Here is a 24,381-nt window from a genome sequence, read left to right as displayed (position 1 = left end):
CAACACCCAAGTCGAAGGCACAAGACATACGTACCTCTTGGTGGGAGTGGGCACTCCAGAGGACATGTGGCTAACCACGGTGTCATTCATATTAGTCAGAGGGCGAGGAGGACTGAAAGAAAAGACATTTGCCTTATATTAATAATTACCAACTAGGGGAAACAAGGGAAACGACGATAAGCATGATAAGAGCAAAGGGACCAACGATCGTTCACAGTAAGCACAGCGGGACCCAGGTGGAGTGCGGTAGAAATCGATACTTCAAGCCTAAGTAAATTCAGCAAGAGGTTCTCTCTCACAAAGCCACAGGGCCACTGAGCTGTGGGTACCAGGAGAAGCAACTGATCATAAACACACTACTATAGGACATAACTTCGGTGGCTTTTGCTTTGTAGTTTTAGTACATAAGAATTTAAATTCTGCCCCTTAGTGAATTCCTCTACATTTTAGGTACAACATTACTAGGTGTCTGGCATTCATCGTATATTACAAAGGTCATAACATCGAAGTGCATGCTGTTCCTGAGATTTGGTTAGAGCTCACTGGTTTCCCTCAGACTTAGTTTGTAAACCTTTAACCAAAACAAACTGTTACATACCAAATTCAAAAATAAGACTCTGAAACAAACTTTGATGAATTCTCTACTAGAATCTTAACAACAAATCCAAATTTTACACCTATACCCTAATTAGAATGTTGTCTTTTATAATCCCTAATCCAAACTTAAACTTGAAGGTTAGCATTTTTGGTAACTTGTCTTTAGGTGCAGGTTTTCAGGACTCAGGTCTGTCCATTTCTCCTTCTTGAGAAAGTCCTGAAGGAATGAATTCAAGCTTCTCAAAAAGGTGCCAGGTATCTTGCCTTCCAGCCATTCTTCAACCCCTCTCCCTCCCTACTAGGTTCAGCTACAAAAGGGTTCTGTCTTGCATCTGGAATCAAATGACTATTGCTAAATACTTCTCCTGGAAAATTTCTCACTTCCTCTTTTAAACTGGAAGAAGTATAGTCATGTGCCACACAACGATGTTTAGGTCAATGACAAACCACATATATTTTTATAATAGGTTATAATACTGTATTTTTACTGTACCTTTTCTATGTTTAGATATATAAATACCCTTGTGTAACAGTTGCCTCCAGTACAGGTTTGTAGCCTAGGAGGCTACATACATACACAGAGTGTACTTACACATACCTTGATGGTTGTGCCTGCTGCAAACCTAGGCTACACCATACGGCCTAGGTACGCAGCAGGCGAAACCACCTTGGTTTGTGTAAGTACACTCTCTGATGTTAACACAACACAAAATTGTCTAACAAAGCATTTCTCAGAATGCATCCCCCACTGTTAAGTTATACATGATTATACTTCTCAGATTTGTCCATCAAAAGCATAAAACTGAAGCCGAAAGTCCTTCTCTCATATTTAGGTGCTTGGGAACTACCTTCCTTCTGGTTTCTCCTTCCGTTTAAGGACAGAGTCAATTGCGTATAACATTTTTGGAGAGGTTATACTCAGCAATTCTTGGTGACTATTAAGGGACCACAGTCTTTATTGTTTTGCAGGTTTCATAGTACATTCAAATAAAAGCTCAAGGGGAAATCTTTCAGGGAGAGCCAAGGAACCCAGACGTTAAAGAAGGATCTCTTCCTCTCTCCATCTCTCTCTACGCTTTTTTTTTCTTCTTAAACCAATTGCATTTCTGTATAGTGATTTTTAAAAATGATTTTTCCATTTAATGGAGAGGATCCGAGATGAAAAGTAATTTGCGGGGAACATATTTTGGTCTCTTGATTTTTTTTTTTTTTTTTTTTTTTGAGACAGAGTCTTGCTCTGTCGCCCAGGCTGGAGTGCAGTGGCCGGATCTCAGCTCACTGCAAGCTCCGCCTCCCGGGTTTAAGCCATTCTCCTGCCTCAGCCTCCCGAGTAGCTGGGGCTACAGGCGCCCGCCACCTCACCCGGCTAGTTTTTTGTATTTTTTAGTAGAGACGAGGTTTCACCGTGTTAGCCAGGAGGGTCTCGATCTCCTGACCTCGTGATCCGCCCGTCTCGGCCTCCCAAAGTGCTGGGATTACAGGCTTGAGCCACCGCGCCCGGCCGGTCTCTTGATTTTTAAGCCATAGTACTATGCTTATTGTTCTACATTCCTCCTTTTGTGCGATAGGTCTCTAAGTAAGACATTGAGAATTGAAATGCGCCCCTCTAGGATAGAAGTCAATTCCCAGTTATTTATCTGACTACCTGTCTTCAGACAGATATCTACTTAGGTCCCAAACTTTCAAGACTATTAATGCTAGTGGCTGTGCTGAGTTATAGTCAATTAATTGGTTGTTTTAGGTTGACTAATGATGGAAGTGAAAACAGAGATTAGCTTACATTTAGTCCTATATTTATATTTTTGCCTCTAGTTCTTTTATATCAATTGTCCAACTGAAACAAGGAGACAATCCCTATGAAAGAACCAAACCCAGCACAACAGCTTTCTGGTCCTGGAAAGAGAATGGGCTTTTCTTTAATGTATTATTATTAACAATCTATTTCCAAAAGAAGATAAAGACATTTTCACGTTGCTTTCAGGACTAATATAGTTACCTGCTATATACATTTTTTAAGTTTTTAATAAATAATAGAGACAAGGTCTCACTATGTTGCCTAGGCTGGTCTTGAACTCCTGGGTTCAAGTGATCCTCCCACCTCAACCTCCCAAAGTGCTAGGATTACAGATGTGAGCCACCATTCCCGGCCACCTGCTATATTTCAGTATTAAAGATATCACTGCATTCAATTTTCTTTTTGGTATTTGCAGAGGAAAAATGAGAATAAAAAATTCTAATTCCTAGAACATAAATCCATGCAATAAAATTTCATGATTTGTAACAATTTGGTCTGATACCACAAACATATTTATAATCACCAATATCTCTTGGTACATATCATGTTCAACTATTATAGCACCAATTTCAAAGCTTTTTCTCTAATATTCAAAACCAGACAGTAATGGTTATATTATAAACTATAAATTAATCGTAACTGACCCCTAAATGTCACAGCCTTTCTGAACTCCTAACATGCTTTGCTAGAAAGACAGGCATATGTCTGCAGTTTAAAATGAAAGAAGCACTTGCAAACTTAAATGAGGTCTTTACTATAGAACCTCCACTAGAGCCACAATTCACCATGAAAGCCAACAGCTCAGATGCATTCTTAGAAGGCATAACATGGCCTGGGGAATATAGTGAGACTCTGTCTCCACAAAAAAAAAAAAAAAAAAAAAATTAGCCTGCTGGCCAGGCACAGCGGCTCATGCCTGTAATCCCAGCACTTTGGGAGGCTGAGGCGGGTGGATCACAAGGTCGGAAGTTCAAGACCAGCCTGGCCAAGATGTTGAAACCCCGTCTCTACTAAAAATATAAAAATTAGCTGGGTGTGGTGGCGGGTGCCTGTAATCCCAGCTACCAGGGAGGTTGAGGCAGGAGAATCACTTGAACCCGAGAGGCGGAGGTTGCAGTGAGCCGAGATCACGCCACTGCACTCTAGCCTGGGTGACAGAGCCAAGACTCCATCTCAAAAATAAATACATAAATAAAATAAAATAAAATAAAAATTAGCCTGCTGGCTAGGCGCAGTAGCTCATGTCTGTAAAACTAGCACTTTGGGAGGCCAAGGCAGGTGGATGGCTTGAGCCCAGGAATTCGAGACCAGCTTGGGCAACATAGCGAAACCCTGTCTCTACAAAAAAATACAAAAATTAGCTGGGTGTGGTGGTGCACGCTCGCAGTCCCAGTTACTCAGGAGGCTGAGGTGGGAGGATCACCTGGGCCCAGAGAGGTTGAGGTTTCAGTGAAACTGAGATTGTGCCACTGCACTACAGGCTGGGTGACAGAGTGAGATCCTGTCTCAAAAAATAAAAAATAAAAATCAGTCTGGCATGGTGGCACGTGCTGTAGTCCTAGCTACTCAGGAGGCAGAGGTGGGAGGATCATTTGAGCCTGGGAGGTTAAGGCTGCAGTGAGCTATGATTGCATCACTGCACTCCAGCTTGGGCGACAGAGCAAGATCCTGTCTCCCAAAAAAAAAAAAAAAAAAAAAGTAATACACTAAAAATGACTTCTGGCTCAAACAAACATACAAAACCTTCATTGTTCTTGTAAGACATAACTGAAGGCCGGGCGCAGTGGCTCAAGCCTGTAATCCCAGCACTTTGGGAGGCCGAGACGGGTGGATCACGAGGTCAGGAGATCGAGACCATCCTGGCTAACACAGTGAAACCCCGTCTCTACTAAAAATACAAAAACTAGCCGGGCGAGGTGGCAGGCGCCTGTAGTCCCAGCTACTCGGGAGGCTGAGGCAGGAGAATGGCGTAAACCCGGGAGGTGGAGCTTGCAGTGAGCTGAGATCCGGCCACTGCACTCCAGTCCGGGCGACAGAGCGAGACTCCGCCTCAAAAAAAAAAAAAAAAAAAAAAAAAGACATAACTGAAAAGAGTATTTCCAGGTGTAAAGCAGACATTAATGCTACAAATTATAGAAACTTAAAAAAACAGAATTGGCACAACTTATTAGATTGGTTTTGCTGATTTTTAACATTTAAAACCAGCTGAGTACCTTGAGCACCAGATGTTCTGTATCTGTATCTTCCTTTGGTACAGATCTCAGCAAGGTATAGGCACTATTGAGTTTCATGATACCGAAATGGCCACCATCTATCACACGCTCCAGAAATGTGGGAGGTTCCTTCTTTGTTAATAAGATATACCATTTTTTCGATGGGATAGAAGCAGATGATGATATAGGTAGAAAGTATCTGGAGGTCAGTAGAGATGGTTTTTAAAAGACTTGGCAAGAATTTCGTACTTCTTAATTAAAGGGAAAGCATCACTGTTACTGTGTACCTACTAACAAAAGATTATCTTTATTTCAATGACCTAACTGTATATAGATGGAGACAAATATGCAAGCAAATCATCACAATGCCATGTAATGAGTGCAGCAATGAAGTATGGTCGGCCCTCCATGTCTGTCGGTTCAACCAACTGCCGATGGAAATTATTCAGAGAAAAAGTTTCACAAAGTTCCAAAAAGTAAAACTTGAATTCACCATGTGCTGAGTACTACACTGAATCCTTGCGAAGGACGTGTGTGTAGGCATTGTGTTAGGTATTACAAGTACTCTAGAGATGACTTAAAGTATATGGGAGGATGCACACAGGTTATATGCAAACACTATAAAACTCAAGTTTTATTTCAGGAACTTGAGCATCCTTGGGTTTCCGTATCTGTGGGTGCTCCTGGAACCAACCCCCATGGGTACCGAGGGACGACTGATAGACCAAGTGCTGAGAGCCACAGATGAAGATCAGGTACTTCTGCCTGGAGGAACAAGGGGCAAGAATCGTCATGGAAGGCTCAGAGAGGAGGCATCATTGAGAAGAGTTTTCCGGATACAGAAAAAAAATTGAGAGAACCCCAGATGGAAATAGTATGTAAAATGGCATAGCAATCCAAAAATACATGAGAAACTGGGTCTAACTTATTTGCCTAAAGGCATCTGAAAGGGAGTAGCTGGAAACACATCTAGAAAGCTAGAGGAGAGCCAGGATGTGAAAAGAGCTTGTCCTATCACAAAGTGAGAGATCTGAACTTTATATTGCAGGCAGCAGGGGAAGCACTGAATGTAAGTCAAAAATCGATGTGACCATCACATCATTTTAAAAGCTCACCCCAGAATCTTGCCGATGCTGGTCTTTTATCAAAAGTGTGCATGGGAATCATCTGAAAAGCTTTCTGTAAGATAAGATACCCAAGCCCTACCTTCAGTTCAGTGACTCTGAACTTCTAGGGGTGAGGGGAATCTTTCCCCCATATAATAAATAAATATATCATGGAGGATATATTTAGAAGCAGGGGAATGGAAGGTGGGAGGCCAGGTAAGAGGTTATGGCAGTTGCCCAGATCAGTGACTATGAAGATGGATGGTGGTACTGAAGATAGGGGTGAGAGAAACGGAAAGCTATTGTGAAGACAAAACCAGTAAGAGAGGGTGACTGATTAAGTACACAGGGTAGGGAAGTAAAGAACAAGAGATTTTTACCTTGGCTACTGGGTGGTAAAATATCCGAACTAGAAAACACAGAGTAGGTAACAAGATCTGAGGTTGGAAAGGAGGAGGGATGGGTAGACAGAATGAGCAGGAAGGTAAGAGTGAATAGGATTTTAGTTTAGAAATGGTTGGGTTTGAAGTACCATTGATAATAAGTACAGGTAAGTGGATGTCTAGAAAGCAGTTGAAAATAGAAGAATAGAACTCAGATGAAATGTCAAGTTTGAAAATATATGAGTGTCATTAAACAGTACCTGTTCATTTCAGTATTCTGAACACTAAAAATGTGCATTTACTTACGTATTTATTTATTGTTTTGAGATGGAGTCTCTTGCTCTGTTGCCCAGGCTGAAGTGCAATGGCGCAATCTCAGCTCACTGCAACCTCCGCCTCCCAGGTTCAAGCGATTCCCCCCTCTCAGCCTCCCAGGTAGCTGGGATTAGGCATCTGCCATCATGCCCAGCTAATTTCTGTATTTTTTGTAGAGACGGGGTTTCACCATGTTGGCCAGACTGGTCTTGAACTCCTGACCTCAGGTGATCCATCTGCCACGGCCTTCCAAAGTGCTGTGGTTACAGGCGTGAGCCACCGAGTCTGGCCGAAAACGTACATTTATATTTACTGTTTTTAGGCGGGGTAGGAGAGGTCTGGGGACCTGTGCAGTGAGAGGGTGGCTTAGATAACAGAAACAGAGGTTCTGGTTATTGGGGAAACACATCTATTACAAAGCACAAATTGAGCTTACTGGTAGAAATAATTTTTTCATGCAGTTCCCTGGTGGCCAGACCCCTCCAATTCATTCTGGCAATGCTCTGAAATACAGACTAACTAGAAATTAAAATTTCTACAAAACCTCTCTTAAGGGTTTTAAAATCATCTGTAAGAATAGATGAATAACTTGTACCTTTAAAAATATTTTAGGACAGATTATATATAACTGTATTTATTTCATTTATCGGATATTTGCCTATAATGTGGCAGGCACTGTGCTAGCTTCTGGGAATAAAAACTAAAAAGATGAAAACTTAAGTCTTACAAAGAAGAAAAATTTAGAAAAAATAATGATAATACAACGTAGTAAATACTTAATAGAAGAAAAACTGCTATATGCATGGGAAAATACTGAGATTATCTCATCCCATAAAAAAAAACATATTTCTAGGGTGTTAAAGAGTTAAATAGAAGCCAGGCATGATGGAGCACACCTGCACTCCTAGTTATGCAGGAGGCTGAAGTGGGAGGATCATTTGAGCCCAGTATTTTGAGGCCAGCCTGGGTAACACAGCAAGACTCTGTCTCTTAAAGAAAAAAGAAGACTTAAATATAGACGTTTAACTATATAAATTAAGAGAAAACATATAGGTCTATGAATAGAGAGGATTTTCGTAGCTAAAAACAATGGAAAAATTAGGAAAACATCAATTAATTTGAATTGTTAAAACTATCAGAAAAGAAGGAAAAAAAATTTGAGGAACTACCTGAACAAATGTGAGACAGCAAAAATTAAATGCCTAACACATACAGGATTCACACAAACTTACAAGAAAACTACAGGGATTCCAATTAGATAAATGGGTAAACATATGTGTTTAAAAGGAAGAAATATAAATGACTCAAAAGAAATTTTTTTTTTTTTTTTTTTGAGGCGGAGTTTCACTCTTGTTGCCCAGGCTGGAGTGCAATGGCACGATCTCGGCTCACCGCAACCTCCGCCTCCCAGGTTCAAGCAATTCTCCTGCCTCAGCCTCCCTAGTAGCTGGGATTATAGGCATGTGCCCACGAGGCCCAGCTAATTTTGTATTTTTAGTAGAGACGGGGTTTCTCCATGTTGGTCAGGCTGGTCTCGAACTCCTGACCTCAGGTGATCCACCTGCCTCGGCCTCCCAAAGTGCTGGGATTACAGGCGTGAGCCATGGCACCCGGCCTAAAAAATTTAATTAAACATTACAGGCTGTGCACAGTGGCTCATGCCTATAATCCCAGTACTCTGGGAGGCCAAGGCAGGAGGATCGCTTGAGCCCAGGGGTTGGAGACCAGCCTGGGCAACATGGCAAGACCCCATCTCTACAAAAAATTAAAAAATTAGCTGGGTGTGGTGGCACATGCCTGTGGTCTCAGCTACTCAGGAAGCTGAGGTGAGAGGACTGCTTGAGCCCAGAAGTTAAAGGCTGCAGTCAGCCACGATCAAACCACTGCACTTCAGCCTGGGTGACAGAGTGAGATCCTGTCTCGGGGTGGGGGAAAAAAAATTACAGACCACTTTCTCTGGGAAAAATAATGATCTTTTTAAAAAGGCAATCCTTAAGAGTAGAGAGGATTTTCTGACATAGGTCCTTAATTTACTACTAGTCAAGAGTGAAAGTAACAAGTTAAGCCAAATTTCTAGAAAGCAATTTGGCAATATGTCCATCAAAGATCTTAGAAAACATTCAAACACTTTGGCTCAGTAGTTCTCTTTCTAGCAATCAATTCCAAAGACTAATTAGAAATGCACAGAGAGATTTATATTAACAAATATTCAGGAAGTGTTATATATGATAGGATAATTCTGAAATTATCCTAAGTGTTCAAATATAAGGAAAGGAAAAGTAAACCATGGTATATCCATAATTACAGGATATTATGCTGTCATTAAATAATAGTGCTTATGAAGACTTTTTGATTACTTGGAAATAAGCTCAGCATATAGAAGGTAACAAAGAAGGGCAAGATGACAATGATAGCTGACAATTATTGAATGTTTGATATCTATCAGGCACTTCAGAGCTTTAAACACATTATTTAGTCTATCTTCACAATTGTCATATAAAATTATTTATATGTACACACAGCACACTCAACTACATAATAAGCATAAAATGAAACATCTGGAGGAAATATGCTCAAATGTTAAGATAAGTGGAATTATGGGCAGTTTTTCCTGCTTGTTTATACTTTCCAACACTTCTCCAACCTTTTCAGTTTAATTTTTCCTGATTCTAAGAGAAAAATATGTTTAATGTTAAAAAAGGAGTCAAATTTCTAAAGTGAGCCTATATTATTATCATTAAGAAAGCAAACTGAGAAGGAAAGTGTTATATGAGCATGCACGCATGTGTACGTGCACGCGCGCGCACACACACACACACACACACACACACACAAAGGAAGAGCGAGGGGGAGGGAATGAGGGAGGAGAAACTATGCTGTAGAAGTTTGAGACTTTTAGTAGAAAACCTGTGAAATTGTTTGAGTAGATCCAAAGTTCCACAATTTCCCCACATCGTTACCACCATCACTTCTCAAAAATGAGAGTAAAGAAAACACCTTAGACCAGTCTAGATGATCTCCTCTACTACACTGTAAGAAATCTGTGATATTTTTACCATTATATTTGAAGTATCTGGCACAGTATGAGGCACAGAGTAGGTACTCCTTAAATATTTGTTGCTCATGAGTCAGCGCCATGTTGTGGAATATAATAGGAGTAGAGAGTGGGTAAGAAGTAATCTATTATATTTAGGTGTGGTGAGACTATTCTCCAAAAATGGGATAATGACATTATTTGCTGTTATATTTGGTGGATGTATTTGTAGCATCTGCAGTGATAGTAGGCTTTTTTCCCCCTTCACAGGGAACAGTGGCATATTCTTTTCTACTTAACTCTATTAATGTCTACTGGTTGGTCTGTCATTTTTTTTCTTCTACCATATATGACTTGGTAATAGAATCAGCAGAGTGGAGTGTCTTTACTAATAATAGCAATATTTATTGAGTGCTTACTATATGGCAGACTAAGTTTGAACATTTTCCATGGATTCACTTCATTACACTAAGCCAATGAAGTAGATACCATTATCTTTATTTTACAGATGATAAAAAAAAAAAAAACAAAAACTGAGGCATGGAGAAAAGTAATGTTTTTGAGGCCACAGAGCCAAATCATGGAAGCAAGAGGATCTGAATCGAGGCAGTGTGGCTCTGAGTGTGTGTTCTCTGTCATTTGAGAGTACTGTCTCCTATCTTTCAGGGGTGCACTTTCAGGAAAACGTTTAAGGATATTTACTCTACAAAAAAAAAAAAAAGTCATGACGTTAACAGCATGATGTTAGATCATAGTTCCTGCTGTTTCTATAGGAAGATAAGGCAGTAATAGTTGCAGAGTATAGTTTTTGAGTGATTTACCCTTTCCCCATCATATTATTAGAACTCCTAAATGTCCTAAATGGCTCTCTGAACGTAAACCATCAGGCTTGAGATCTTATCAGGATGACTTTAAAATCTAATCTCCATTTCAAAGATCTTCTAGGTTTCTAATCTCAGCCTAGCAAAATACAAACATTTAATGAGCAAATTATCTATTATATAAACCAGATTGTTGACTAAAAAAAAGTTTAACAATGGGCTTAAAATCAACATTGAGTGTTATGACTCATTTTGGCTTTTTGAATTGACTTATATCCAGGGGTAAACAATGTCTGGAGAGGAGTCTCTAACCAAGGATGTGAAAGTACAATACTGATGTTGCGTAGACAAAATTTCCACTTAAAATTGCAAAGTTTTAAAGATGAAGGAGTAGGCTGGGTACAGTGGCCCACACCTGTAATTCCAGCACTCTGGGAGGCCGAGGCAGGAGGATTGCTTGTATCCAGGAATTTGAGATTAGCCTGAATAACATAGCAAGACTCCATCTCTACTAAAAATCAAACATTAGCTGGGTTTGGTGGTACACACCTGTAGTCCCAGGTACCCAGGAGGCTGCTCAGGGAAGGACTGCTTGAGCCTGGGAGGTTAAGGCTGCAGTGAGCTGAGATCACATCACTGCATCCCAGAGTGGGTGACAAAGTAAGACCCTGTCTCAAAAAAAAAAAAAAAAAAAAGGAGGAAATGAACAAAGCCAGCTGAAGCCTGGAGGACAAGTGAGATTTGGGGTACCTGTCAGAGCTGTCCCTTTTCCCCAGGCCCTTTGATAGAGCCTCTTCTGTGGAAAGTCATGCAGGTGGCCACGTACTGAACCCTGCCCTTTACTTTTAAATTTATTGGCGCATTAGCTCTTTCCACAGAACATTTCTTTTAGCTGTGGAGGTTAAGATTAGTGTCCTGCAATTCTCTTTTACACAGACAGCTGTCTGCTAGCCATGCATTTGGGGACCTTTAGCAGATTTTTTGGGTGTCTGTTTATTACTACTGGTGTGAAAGGGGAAAAGAATGTATTATACCCTAATGCTTTCATTTGCTTGACTTCTCTTTTTGTATTCCCCATAATAATGCTTTACAAAGGAGGTAACCATTTTAGCAAAATACACTTAATCTCTTATTCATATTTTTGCAGCCAGCTATTTTGCCCTCAACCCTAGACACCTATGTTACTTCTGAAAATATCTTCCCTACTCACTTGAATCAGACTTTTTTCTTCTTTTAGATGATGAAGCAGATTTCATCATACTTTAAAACAGATGCAAAACCCACACTATAGACTACTTCATTCTTTTTTTTTTTGAGATGGAGTCTCATTCTGTTGCCCAGGCTGGAGTGCAGTGGCGTGATCTCTGCTCACTGCAAGCTCCGCCTCCCAGGTTCATGCAATTCTCCTGCCTCAGCCTCCCAAGTAGCTGGGACTACAGGCGCCCGCCACCATGCCTGGCTAATTTTTTGTATTTTTTTAGTAGAGACGTGGTTTCACCATATCAGCCAGGATGGTCTCGCTCTCCTGACCTCGTGATCCACCGGCCTTGGCCTCCCAAAGTGCTGGGATTACAGGCCTGAGCCACCGTGCCCGGCCTAGACTACCTCATTCTTTTATCTATCAAACCTCTCCAGTTTCCCATCTCTCTCCAGCAAGCTGTTCTTCTTTTGCTTCTTCTAAGCCCCTGCTTTCAGCCCTTCTCCCAGCTACTTATTCTGGAATGTCCTTCATGGACTGGTCAAAGTTACACATTTTCTCACTTCTCTTATCAGAAAAACAGCTCCTGAAATTTCAGTAGCTCTAGAAAACCTTTCTAGTTACAAGCTCCATTTAAATAAACATGGGCCATAGTATGCAAACAAACAAAAATCCACGGCCTACTCATGCCTAGCACTGTTAGGGGTTTCAAGACAAAACAAAACAAGTTGAAGACTGTCCCTGCCCACAAGAAGCTTATAATCGGTCCTCATAATCATGTCAGAGCAACAACAGATACGCTTTAGCTTAATATATTACAATTTTTAGATCAAATCCTATATGACGATAATTTACAACCGAAAACATGTAAGATCATTTATAACAAAGACTACAACTTATTTCATTTGATATAAATAAAAACCAGTACAACAAAATAATATGAAAAATCCTATGAAGTTAACAGTTACAGGATTTGTTGTGTATTTTGCATACATTTCTTTACTTTTGCAGCATTGGGGAGAGTTGGCGGGGGGAGACAGTGCCTAAGCATTTGCTGAGTGTGAAAATGCATCAGCACTGAGCCAGGCCCCTCAGAAACATTACATGAATTCTCACTACTACTCATGGTGGTATTTTGCAAATAAACAAATAAAAGTCAAAGAAGATAACGTGTTCAAGGTCACATGGTAGAATTAGTATCGGACACTACTTTTATCTGCTTCTAAAGCCACCGAATAGATCAAATCCACAAACACTCTTTTATTTCAGGTATCTCTGTATTATCCAAATGAATTTTTCAGATTAGAGTTCTCAAGAAACAATAAGTTGTCAAGTTTGAGAAACACCGCCCCAATTCAGGACTACTAGCTTCAAATCTAACTTGAAGTAGTTTAAGCAGTGAGGGGGAGCAGGGGGAGGAGGGGGAGTGTGGGGGTGTGGGGAAGAGGAACTTATTGGGCTCCACAACTAAATACTAACTAAATTCATAACCAGCTTCACGAAGGTAGGGGTGCAGCTGGCTTCCAGGATACTGGAAGGTCATTAGGATGTTTACTGTTACCTTTGCTTAGATCTCATTTTGGGTCAGGCTTTACACATGCCCCACAGATTTTTATGCTTAAGAAAAAATAGTTTCTGCCCAGCATTTCACAGCTTTACCACTGGAGAATAAAACCTCTTCCTTCAACCCAATTTGAAAATCCCCAGCAAAGCCTCTGGCCTGCCCTGAGTCACTTGCCTACTCTGGCATTCAGCAGGCCCCATGCTATGACTGGTATTCCTCCTGGAACATCACATTTAACGCTGGGAGAGGAACAGGTCTCTAAGGAGAGAGCACTGTTCCCAGAAAAAAAAAAAAAAGGGAGGCTACAGAACAAATCAACGACAAAAAATGTTCACTTAATTAAAGATTAACTTTCTTCAAAAGAAAAGTGTCAAATGACAGTGCTCAGGGTGCAGGCACTTCAGCATCTCTGCTGCACAATGCGTTAGAATGAAGGTGGTATTTCTCTTTTTATTTTTGAGTCAGTGTCTCACTCTGTCACCCAAGTTGGAGTGCAGTGGTGGAATCTTGGCCCACTGCAACCTCTACCTCCCAGGCTCAAGTGATTCTCCTGCTTCAGCCTCCCAAGTAGCTGTGACTATAGGCACACGCCACCACACCAGCTAATTTCTGTATTTTTTATAGAGATGGGGGTTGTGTCATGCTGCCCAGGCTGGTCTCGAACTCCTGGGCTCAAGTGATCCATCTGCTTTGGCCTCCCAAAGTGCTAGGATTACAGGCATGAGCCACTGTGTCTGGCTTTCTCTCTCTCTTTGTAGTTACTACTACTCTTCAAAAATTTGTGGTTAGAGACCTATTTGTGGACCCTTAAGTGAAAACAATACATCATCTAGAAAGAAAACCAGTGTTCTTATTATTCCATTATGATGAAGAGGACATAGGGATTACACTGATCTAGAATGCTGGTAAGCTGCAGCTCTGGTGAAATATTAAGGAGCCCTGGTTCTAAAAGCCCTTTCAACTGGATGATTCTGGTGGGTGGACAGTGTGGATCATTCTTGATCTCCTTGAGTAGCATGCTCTTTGTCTATCTCTATGTAATGGACCAACCATTTCTTGTTACTTCACTGGGTTCTATGGTTATCTGCCAAAGCAAAGAAGTTAAACAAACAAGGAAAAACACCTTTTGGAAAACCACGATGTTAAAAAAATAAGCATTTGGTACTGTAAGTGTAGCATAAATATCATGTTACATACTTACAATGAGGTTTCTGATTTCTAGGAAGTGCATTTAAGTTTACTGATCATGTACAATTAATTAACCAATTTGTTAATATAAAAACTCCCCTACCAACAGACATATATGCCTCAATTTATGTTTGTAGCAATTTAGTATAGCCATTTGTGGTATGAGACTTGTTTAATGAACTATTTCTCAGGAAGGAAAAGTTTATCACAAATCCATTCACCACTAGATAGTGTCTAGAGACACGGAGAGGAAGCCAGATATCTCGAGATCTCTAGCTCTAGAAAGGGACAGAATTGTAAAACGAGACAGAAGTTAGGAAATTAACTATTTAACAGTATTGCTCAATTTAGCATCATTATGTTGAAAAAGCAGTCAAGAGTCTTATAAACTGGATCATCTAATCAACAGAAATGTATTTTTTTATTTTAAAAACCTTTCCATGATGAATCCCTCCTTCCTTGTTCTCTTTGTTCATTAAACTTACGAAGTTGCTCCTACTTTACGTAGATACTAAGCCCTGTATTTAAGAGGAGAAAAGATGGCATCTTAAAAGCTTTGACAAGTTACTGCTCACAGAGGGGTCAATGAAATGCGTGATACAGGGTCATTTCCTGACCTGTTCACACGGTCATTAACTGAAATGTTTTCCAAAATGTAAATGAATTCACTGCTACAGAAGACAGGCTGACTCTCACATACTCTTTCCAAACACGAAGAGATACAGTGGGGCTGGGCGTGGTGGTTCACGCCTGTAAGCTCAGCACTTTGGGAGGCTGATGTAGGCGGATCACCTGAGGTCAAAAGTTCAAGACCAGCCTGGCCAACATGGTAAAGCCCTATCTCTACTAAAAATACAAAAATAAGCCAGGCATGGTGGTGGGTGCCTATAATCCCAGCTACTTGGGAGACTGAGGCACGAGAATCGCTTGAACCCGGGAGGCAGACGTTGCAACGAGCTGAGATTGCACTACTGCACTCCAACCTGGGTGACAGAGCAAGACTCTGTTTCAAAAAAAAAAAAAAAAGGTAATAGTGGGCTGTCCCTAAAATAGAAACTCCCCGGGAAGTTTTAGGGGCTCCAGCATCTTGCCAAAAATAAACATAATCATTATCAGCCCAGCGCTTAAGGTAGCAAAAACATAAAGGCAAAGAATAGCTATTAAACCTTTACACTCTGTAGCAAAGCCTTCTTTCTCTACAGATCTGGCTTCTAATGCGTTACGTTGCTGTCGTCTCTAAGGAAACAGAACAATCACATAACAAAGGGTCTTCTCTACAAGGTAGTCTTCCCCATAGAGCATTTTGGGAAAAAGGAGGCACAAAAGGACAACTCATTAGAAGGCAAACACATATCTGCTCTCCACCAGCAAGTCCACAAAGCAGTCAAATGACAGGACAGGAAGACAGAGGTAGCACACAGTGTAGGTACCACTCCTTGGAAGCTTAAAAATGAAACACACCTACTTGCAAAAGAATTCAAGTCTTGCTGCAAATCCGTAGCCTAATGAACCCGGTCAGCAATTCCATTCTGATGAGGACTTTAAGGAGCACTCCCACCTCCTCTCCAAGGGCCTCTTCTAATTGCCAACTCTTGATAAGAAAGTAGCCTGCAGAACTGCGTCTGCCAAGCAAACTAGGTAGGTAGCTATCAGGAGGTAGGGAAAACCAGTAAGGCTTGAATTTTTTGTTTTGCTGAAGAGGAGTTAATGGGAATGCAAGCAGGGTGAAAAAATAGGACGATGGTGTCTGTCTACCGCTTTGATGCAGACAGCTCCTTAATTCATAAAGGCAGCTTATCCCAGGGCAGCTGAAACAAACGGGCTATCCAGTGCGAGCTGCTGAGCAGGCTCTGATGGATGTCTCTGGCAGGGTCGTCCCATCGTGAGACTGTCTCTGCCACTCAGAGTCATTCTGTGGCCTCTTATTTATTTCATGTAGTCAATAGCTCCTAAAACTGTGTTCCTGGTTTCTATCCCCACTGCCACCATCACATTTCAGCCCTCATTTGGCTAGTGTTACTTAAATATTCTAAGTTTTCTACTGTTTCATGGGTGTCCAGGGAACCTTTCTATTGTTGCTTATCTGATTTCTCGCAGCTAAAATTACTTTCCTAAGCACAGCTCTCATCATGCCACCATTCTGCCCCAAATCATCAATTCTCGACTAGTCTCCCAAATTACAACAAAACTCTTTGTCTGCGTAGGCACCACCCAGAGAGCACAGCCTCAGTCTCCCAGGGCCTCTTCACTCTCACCACTTCTCCCCCTTCCTACACTGTTCAAACACAGGTCCGGAAATTTTCTGGCACAATGAAACAAAAACAAAACAAAATGACAAAAATTCCACAAGTATTTACACTAAAAGTAGAGGTAGTCAAAATGAAACCCTTACTAATACCTCAGTGCCCGGGAAATAATTCTATTATTTACTTAGATAAATGAAGAGATGAGAAAAGCTAAGCCAACAAATCAGACAACCAACTAGTGTGACTGTTAATATACACACTTAGATATCCAAAATAAAAGCCTTAAATAAAATGGATGCATGTGTTAGACTACTTAGCAGAAAATGAAAGAGTTGATTCATATCAGAAATATAATAAAAACAAAATAACAGTGGGATATCATCTTTCAAGGCTACAAACTCTTAAGGATACAGATGAGGGACATAGTGCAGAATGAGAAGGGCAGTGTGAACAATAATGGGTAAAATTAATTACAGGAAAAAACTACAGGCCGGGTGCAGTGGCTCACTGGGAGCACTCTGGGAGGCTCAGGCAGGTGGACTGCTTAAGCCCAAGAGTTTGAGACCAGCCTGGGCAACATGGTGAAACCTCATCCCTAAAAAAGAAATACAAAAATTAGCCAGGTGTGGTGGTGTATTCCTGTGGTTCCGGTTATTCAGGAGGCTGAGGTGAGAGGATTGCTTGAGCCTGGGAGGTTGAGGCTGCAGGGAGCCATGATCGTGCTGCCACACTCCAATATCGGCAACAGAGTGAGACTCGGTCTCAAAATAAATAAACAAATAAAAAATAAAATAAAAAAAGATCTGCAGAATGTTTGAGATTATGAGATTGAAATACCATAATTGTATAATGAAAACATATCAGAGCCAGGCATAGTGGCTCACGCCTATAATCCCAGCACTTTAGGAGGCCAAGGCAGGTGGATCACCTGAGGTCAGGAGGTTGAGACCAGCTTAGCCAACATGGTGAAACCCTGTCTCAACTAAAAACAGCAAAATTAGCCGGGCATGGTGGTGGGGCGCCTGTAATCCCAGCTACTCGGGAGGCTGAGGCAGGAGAATCGCTTAAACCGGGGAGGCAGAGGATGCAGTGAGCTGAGATCGTGCCATTGCAAAACAAACAAACAAAACAAAACAGAAAAAACCATATCGGGAAGGAAAGGGGGACAGTGGAGAGTGGGAGAAAGCTTGGGGAAACTGGGTTCTGGCTCCAACTCTGGTACTAAGTGAATTATGTGACCTGCATGACTTTGGACAATGACGCCCTGTGTGTCTCAGCTAACTGGTCTGTGAAATGACAGGGGCTGGCCCTTGAGCACTGATTTTCACATTCTGTGCTCTGGGGATCTGAGGATGCCACAGGGTGCTTCAGTGACCACGGTGGGTCACTGAAGGGGAACAGACAAGGGGTGTTAGGCCCCAATCTTGTTCCAGTAAGAGTAGCTCCACTCCTATTCCACGTAACATTTCATAGGAAGAAAATGTCCTACTGCTTTTTTAAAAAGTTTGAAAACCCCTTTCCTGACTACAAAATTTAAATTAGAAGTCCCTGCTATATTCTCTCATAGTATCCTCTTCTTTTTTAATAATACTTATCATACTTTGCTATTATATGTAATTAGTTTTTATTTGTTGATTGGTTTCACTTGAGCTTGTAAGCATTGTGAGAGCAGGGACCCTAGTACTTGTTTCATCTCTGTCTTCATTGTATTCACCATGTGTACTGAAAACCACAACCGGAACACAGTGGTTGCTCAACAAATATTACTTCAATGATGAATGACTCTCTTATAGCTGAGCTTTTATCCTTCTACTTACCATTCTTTTTTCTGGTTTTGTTTTGAGACAGGGTCTTGCTCTTTCACCCAGGCTGGAGTACTCTGGCATGATTATAGCTCACTACAACCTCAAACTCCTGAGCTCAAGGGATCCTCCTGCCTCAGCCTCCCAAGTAACTTCGATTACAGGTGCACCACCATACCCAGTACATTTTTTAATTTTTATATTTTTGTAGAAATAGGATCTCAATCTGTGGCCAGGGCTGGTCTTGAACTTCTGGCCTCAAGCAATCCTCTTGCCTCAGCCTCCCAAAGTACTGGGATTACAGGAGTGAGCCACTGTGCCAGGCCATCTACTTACCATTCCAATCTACCTCAAGCAATTTATTGGCTGAAACCCAAAAGTGTCAATTGGTGGGGAGGGCTCGCCTGACATGAATTTTAAACGGAAAAGATATCCAGACAAGGAATTCAAAGGCGGCTGGTGGATAGGACATTTGGGATAGCAAAAATCTGTGAGTGGGAGGAGTAATGAGGCCTAAACAGGCATACACCCAACCGAAGCAGCCGCGCTCCTTGTGCGTACTAAACACATCAGGCCAATTACGCTGTTCAATCATTCTTAGCATCTCATTTCTGGACCAAAAGAACCTAAAATAAATTTAAAATGCCCCAAGACATTAGAGAATTTGCCAAGGGAAAGAAAAACCACATACCATTTCATTAAAATGTATATCTAAGTCTCTGGTGAAAAGACCACACAGTGACCTTAGGAGACAGTGCTTTGCCAGTGAACCATAAATCAGCTGCTGAAGCAGTCCAGGGACTTCAAGTAAGCAGAGTGAGCACATGCAGAGAGTTCACCCTTCTGTGCCAAAAAAAATGACTTAAAGATACAAACATAAATTAATGCATGCATAGCTACGACCAAAACAAAAAAGGAAACTGTCTTCATGCCTAAACAAAACGAAAAAGTATCCTCTAAGGAAGAAAATGAAGAACCACAGTGGTGAGCAAGGGCTGCTTCTCAGCAGCCATGAGCTACACACAGAAGGACTGCAGGCCACTTCTGAGGAGGCTGGAAGAACCTGGGTTCTGACCCCCATGGGCCTCCCCCGCCCCAAAAGCAGAGAAAACAGAGCATCCAAAAAGCTTCAAATATTTAAGATCCTCAGGCCCCAAAAGGATAAAACAGCATCCATCAAATGTTCTGAAAAATAACCAATTAGAGACTTTAAAAATGAAAACCATAGTTATTGAGACAAAAGAAAACTGAATACAGCTAAAGACTGACGAACCAAAAAAAAGTTAAGTGTAAAAGCTAGATACAAAAGTTTTTTTTTCTTTTTTTTCTCTTGTGAAACAGGGTCTCACTCTGTCACCTAGGCTGGAGTACAGTGGCGGGATCATAGCTGCCACTGCAACCTCCAACTCCTCAGCTCAAGGGATCCTCCTGCCTCTCAGCCTTCCAACTAGCCGGGGCTACAGACACATGCCACCATGCCCAGCTAATTTTTTATTTGTTTGTTTGAAATGGAGGCTCGCTCTGTCACCCAGGCTAGGGTGCAGTAGAGAGATCTCGGCTCACCGCAATCTCCACCTCCCAGGCTTAAGTGATTCTTCTGCCTCAGCCTCCTGAGTAGCTGGGATTACAGGTGTGAGCCACCATGCCCAGCTGATTTTTGTATTTTTAGTAGAGATGGAGTTTTACCATGTTGGCCAGGCTGCTCCTGAACTCCTTACCTCAAGAGATCAGCCTTGGCCTCCCAAAGTGCTGGGATTACAGGCATGAGCCACTGTGTCCAGCAATCTAAAAGTTTTTTTTTAATTTTTTTTATTTTTTATTTATTTATTTATTTATTTTTTTTGAGGCGGAGTCTCGCTCTGTCGCCCGGGCTGGAGTGCAGTGGCCGGATCTCAGCTCACTGCAAGCTCCGCCTCCCGGGTTTAGGTCATTCTCCTGCCTCAGCCTCCCGAGTAGCTGGGACTACAGGCGCCCGCCACCTCGCCCGGCTAATTTTTTGTATTTTTTAGTAGAGACGAGGTTTCACCGTGTTAGCCAGGATGGTCTCGATCTCCTGACCTCGTGATCCGCCCGTCTCGGCCTCCCAAAGTGCTGGGATTACAGGCTTGAGCCACCGCACCCGGCCTCTAAAAGTTTTAAAGTGTGTATTTTAGGGTTCAGACAAACTAAAGAGAATGAAAGAGAGGCGACAGTATCTAAACAGACACTGGCTGAAAATTTTTCAGAAGAAAGACATGAGTCTTCAGAAACTAAGAATCCTGAGTATTAAATTAAATTAAATAGAAATTCAAAAAGCTTATATACAGATATGTTATGTAAAACTTCAGATTATTAAAGTATTAAAAAAAATCCTGGGCCGGGCGCGGTGGCTCAAGCCTGTAATCCCAGCACTTTGGGAGGCCGAGACGGGCGGATCACGAGGTCAGGAGATCGAGACCATCCTGGCTAACACTGTGAAACCCCGTCTCTACTAAAAAATAGAAAAAAATAGCCGGGCGAGGTGGCGGGCGCCTGTAGTCCCAGCTACTCGGGAGGCTGAGGCAGGAGAATGGCGGTAAACCCGGGAGGCGGAGCTTGCAGTGAGCTGAGATCCGGCCACTGCACTCCAGGCCGGGCGACAGAGCAAGACTCCGTCTCAAAAAAAAAAAAAAAAAAAAAAAAAAAATCCTGGCCAAATGCAGAGGCTCATGCATGTAATTCCAGCACTGTGAGAGACCAAGGTGGGAGGATCACTTGAGCTCAGGAGTTCAAGACCAGCCTGGATAACATAGTGAGAGGCTGTCTCTACAAAAATAAAAAATTAGCTGGGCACGGTGGTGTACACCCATGGTCTTAGCTATTTGTGGGGCTGAGGTAGGAGGATTGCTTGAGCCCAGGGAGGTGGAGGCTGCAGTGAGCCGTGATTGATCGCTGTCCCAAAACAAAGTAACAACAACAAAACAAAAACAAAAACAAAAAAATCCTAAAAGTTACTAACAAAATGAGACACTCAACAAAAAGGAGAATCAGATTGCCATCAGCAAAACTGATTATAATAGAGGAGTGATACCTTCAAGTAATGAAGAGAAAACAACTTTGGCTGGACTCTCAACCCAGTAAAACCATCATTTAAGACTGAGCGGGCGCATCACAACCATCAGACAATAAAAAGACATAAAAGATGTCCAGACTGGGGCTTGGCACAGTGGCTCACTCCTGTAATCCCAATATTTGGTAGGCTGAGGCAGGAAGATCACGAGGATCACTTGAGCCCAGGAGTTCAAGACCAGCTTGGGCAACAAGGCGAAACCCCATCTCTAAAAGAGTATAAAAATCAGCAGGGCGTGGTGGTGTGAGCCTATGGTCCCAGCTACTTGGGAGGCTGAAGTGGGAGGAACACCCGAGCCCGGGAGGGCAAGGCTGCAGTGAGCCATGATTGTGTCTCTGCATTCTAGCCAGAGTGACAGAGCGAGACCCTATCTCCAAAAAAAAAAAAGGCCAGACTATGAAGCTGTGAAGGAAGAAGTCAAGAAGTCAAATTATCTCTATTTGCCAATGACATGATGATCTCATACATAGAAAACTCTAGAGTCCACACAAAGGAAGCTATTAGAGTCAGGTGCAGTGGCTAACGCCTGTAATCCCAACACTGGTAGGTTGAGATAGGAGGATCACTTGAAGCCAGAGTTTGAGACCAGACTGGACAACATAGAGAGACTCTCTCTCTACAAAAAAAAATTTTTTTAATTAGCCAGGTGTGGTGGTGCTTGCTGTGTGGTCCTACTACTCAGAAGGCTGGGATGGGAGGACCACTTGAGCCCAGGAGTTCAATGCTGCAGTGAGCTATGATGGTGTCACTGTACTTCAGCCAAAGTGACAGAGCAAGACCCTGTCTCTAAACAAAACAACTAACCAAGCAAAACTATTAGAGCTAATAGACAAGTTCAGCAAAGCTGCAGGACACAAGATCAATATTACAAAATTCAATTCTATTTCTATATATTAACAGTGATCTGAAAACGAAATTAAGAAAAGAGGCCGGGCACAATGGCTCATGCCTGTAATCCCAGCACTCTGGCAGGCTGAGGTGGGCGGATCACGAGGTCAGGAGATGGAGACCATCCTGGCTAACACGGTGAAACCCTGTCTCTACTAAAAAAAATTAAAAAATTGGCCAGGCACGGTGGCGGGTACCTGTAATCCCAGCTACTTGGGAGGCTGAGACAGGAGGATGGCTTGAACCCTGGAGGCGGAGCTTGCAGTGAGCTGAGATCACGCCACTGCATTCCAGCCTGGGTGACAGAGCAAGACTCTGTGTCAAAAAAAGAAACCAAAAACCAAAAACCAAAAAAAAAAAAAAAAAAGAAAAGAAGAGTTTTATTTACAATAGAATAAAAAATACGTAGAAATAAATTTAGTCTGGCTGGGGACAGTGGCTCATGCCCATAATCCCAGCACTCTGTGAGGCCAAAGTGGGCGGATCACCTGAGGTCGGGAATTTGAGACTAGTTGGCCAACATGGTGAAACCCTTTCTCTACTAAAAACACAAAAATTAGCTGGGCATAGTGGCACATGCCTCTAATCCTGCTACTTGTGAGGCTAAGGCACAAGAATTGCTTGAACCGTGCAGGCAGAGTTTGCATTGAGCCAAGATCGCACCACTGCACTCCAGCCTGGGTGACAGAGCCAGAATCCATTTCAAAAGGGAGGGAAGGGAGAGAGGCAGGGAGGGAGGGAGGAAATTTAACCAAAGTGTGAGGCTTGTATACTGAAAACTATAAAACATCATTGAAAGAAATTAAAGAATACCTAAGTAAATGGAAAGATTTCACATGTTCATAGATTTCATATTGCTAAGATAGCAATATTCCCCAAATAGATCTACTGATTCAGTACAATTCCTATTAAAATCACAAAATACCTTTTTGCAAAACTTGATGAGCTAACTCTAAATGCACAGGGACAAGCAAGAGACATAGCCCAAAAAAGCATCTTCCAAAAGAAGAACGAATTTGGAGGACACATACTTTCCAATTCCAACTTTCAAAGTGGGTTAGTTTGCTTCAGGTCCAAAGGTTCAGAGATATTCATAAATTGCCCATTACTCTTTCCAGTGACAAAGAAATTCATAATTGATATCTGAAACGGTTGGCTTTGAAAAAGTTTCTCAGCCTAAATACTATATAAGGATTGACTGATAGATCATGGAGCCTCTCTAAGTAACTGTCTCAACAGGCATTCACGTCACTGCTATAAGCTCACTCCACACCACACACCTGTCTGCACTGTTGGCTGGAGTACCCCAGGCGGAAGTACAGCTGACAATGACACTCTTCCTATCTATCCATTCAAGGCCTCCTGTGTCACGATTTCTCTCCTATGTCCATACAAAGGTTGGGGACAATGATAAATGGATGCATTCACAGGAAGCTGAAGAATGCCACTGTAGACAGAGCTGAAAGTGAACTTGATAATGTTCTAGAGTATTTTGGTGATGAGTCTAGGGTATTTTTCATTTTGAAGATGGTAAACTTATTGCATCCAGCAGCATTTTAGTACTTTCTCATCTGTACCCACATCAACAAGATATATGTCTTGATTTATTTAGAATTCTAAAGGTTTACATGGTCAAGTTAGTTTTTAGAGATCCTTTCTTGGGAAAGATCAACTTATATTTGGGGTTTGCTTGCTCCATTAAAAAAAAATATCAAAAGCGTGCTGTCACTTGTACTTCTCCTACTAAATCCTATTTCTCTCTTTCCTCCTACAGCTACTGATAAAATTTAAAAGCACAAACATTTAGAAATACAGCTTTATTTCAGTTTCATGACTCAATTTCATACAAAGTCTTTAAATGCATCTTTGACGTCAATGTCTTCATCATCGCTAAAGGTTCTGAGTCAAAGGTTCTGAGTCAGCACACAGTTCTCCACAGGACATTATCTTTACTTCTGTATCAATTATTTGGAAACAATTTCTCTGTATGTCCTCAATGGAAAGACAATGTGGTATACTACTTGGTAGTAAAAAGAATGAAATCCTGGCATTTGCAGCAACATAGACGGAACTGAAGATTATATGTTAACTGAAATAAGGCAGACACAAATATCACATGTTCTCAGTCATAGGTGGGAGCTAA

The 24,381-nt window shown here is 41.7% G+C and overlaps 1 protein-coding gene across 31 annotated transcripts in view; it reads right to left on the bottom strand.

Moving 5' to 3' along the window:
- Positions 1–24,381, bottom strand: part of DTNB (dystrobrevin beta) — a 309,281-nt gene that overhangs the window by 108,146 nt on the left and 176,754 nt on the right. For all 31 annotated transcript variants that reach the window (XR_004428453.1, XR_004428456.1, XR_004428457.1 and 28 more), the window contains one exon: positions 35–112. Coding sequence is in view for 26 of the 31 variants with exons in the window: in XM_033176347.1 (XP_033032238.1) it covers positions 35–112 (78 nt within the window). In the remaining 5 variants the exon portion in view is untranslated. The remainder of the gene's footprint in view (positions 1–34; positions 113–24,381) is intronic.

Source organism: Trachypithecus francoisi, unplaced genomic scaffold (assembly GCF_009764315.1).
Source record: "Trachypithecus francoisi isolate TF-2019V2 unplaced genomic scaffold, Tfra_2.0 Lachesis_group17, whole genome shotgun sequence".
Taxonomy (NCBI): Eukaryota; Metazoa; Chordata; class Mammalia; order Primates; family Cercopithecidae; genus Trachypithecus; species Trachypithecus francoisi.
This window is presented reverse-complemented; position numbering and strand designations above follow the sequence as displayed.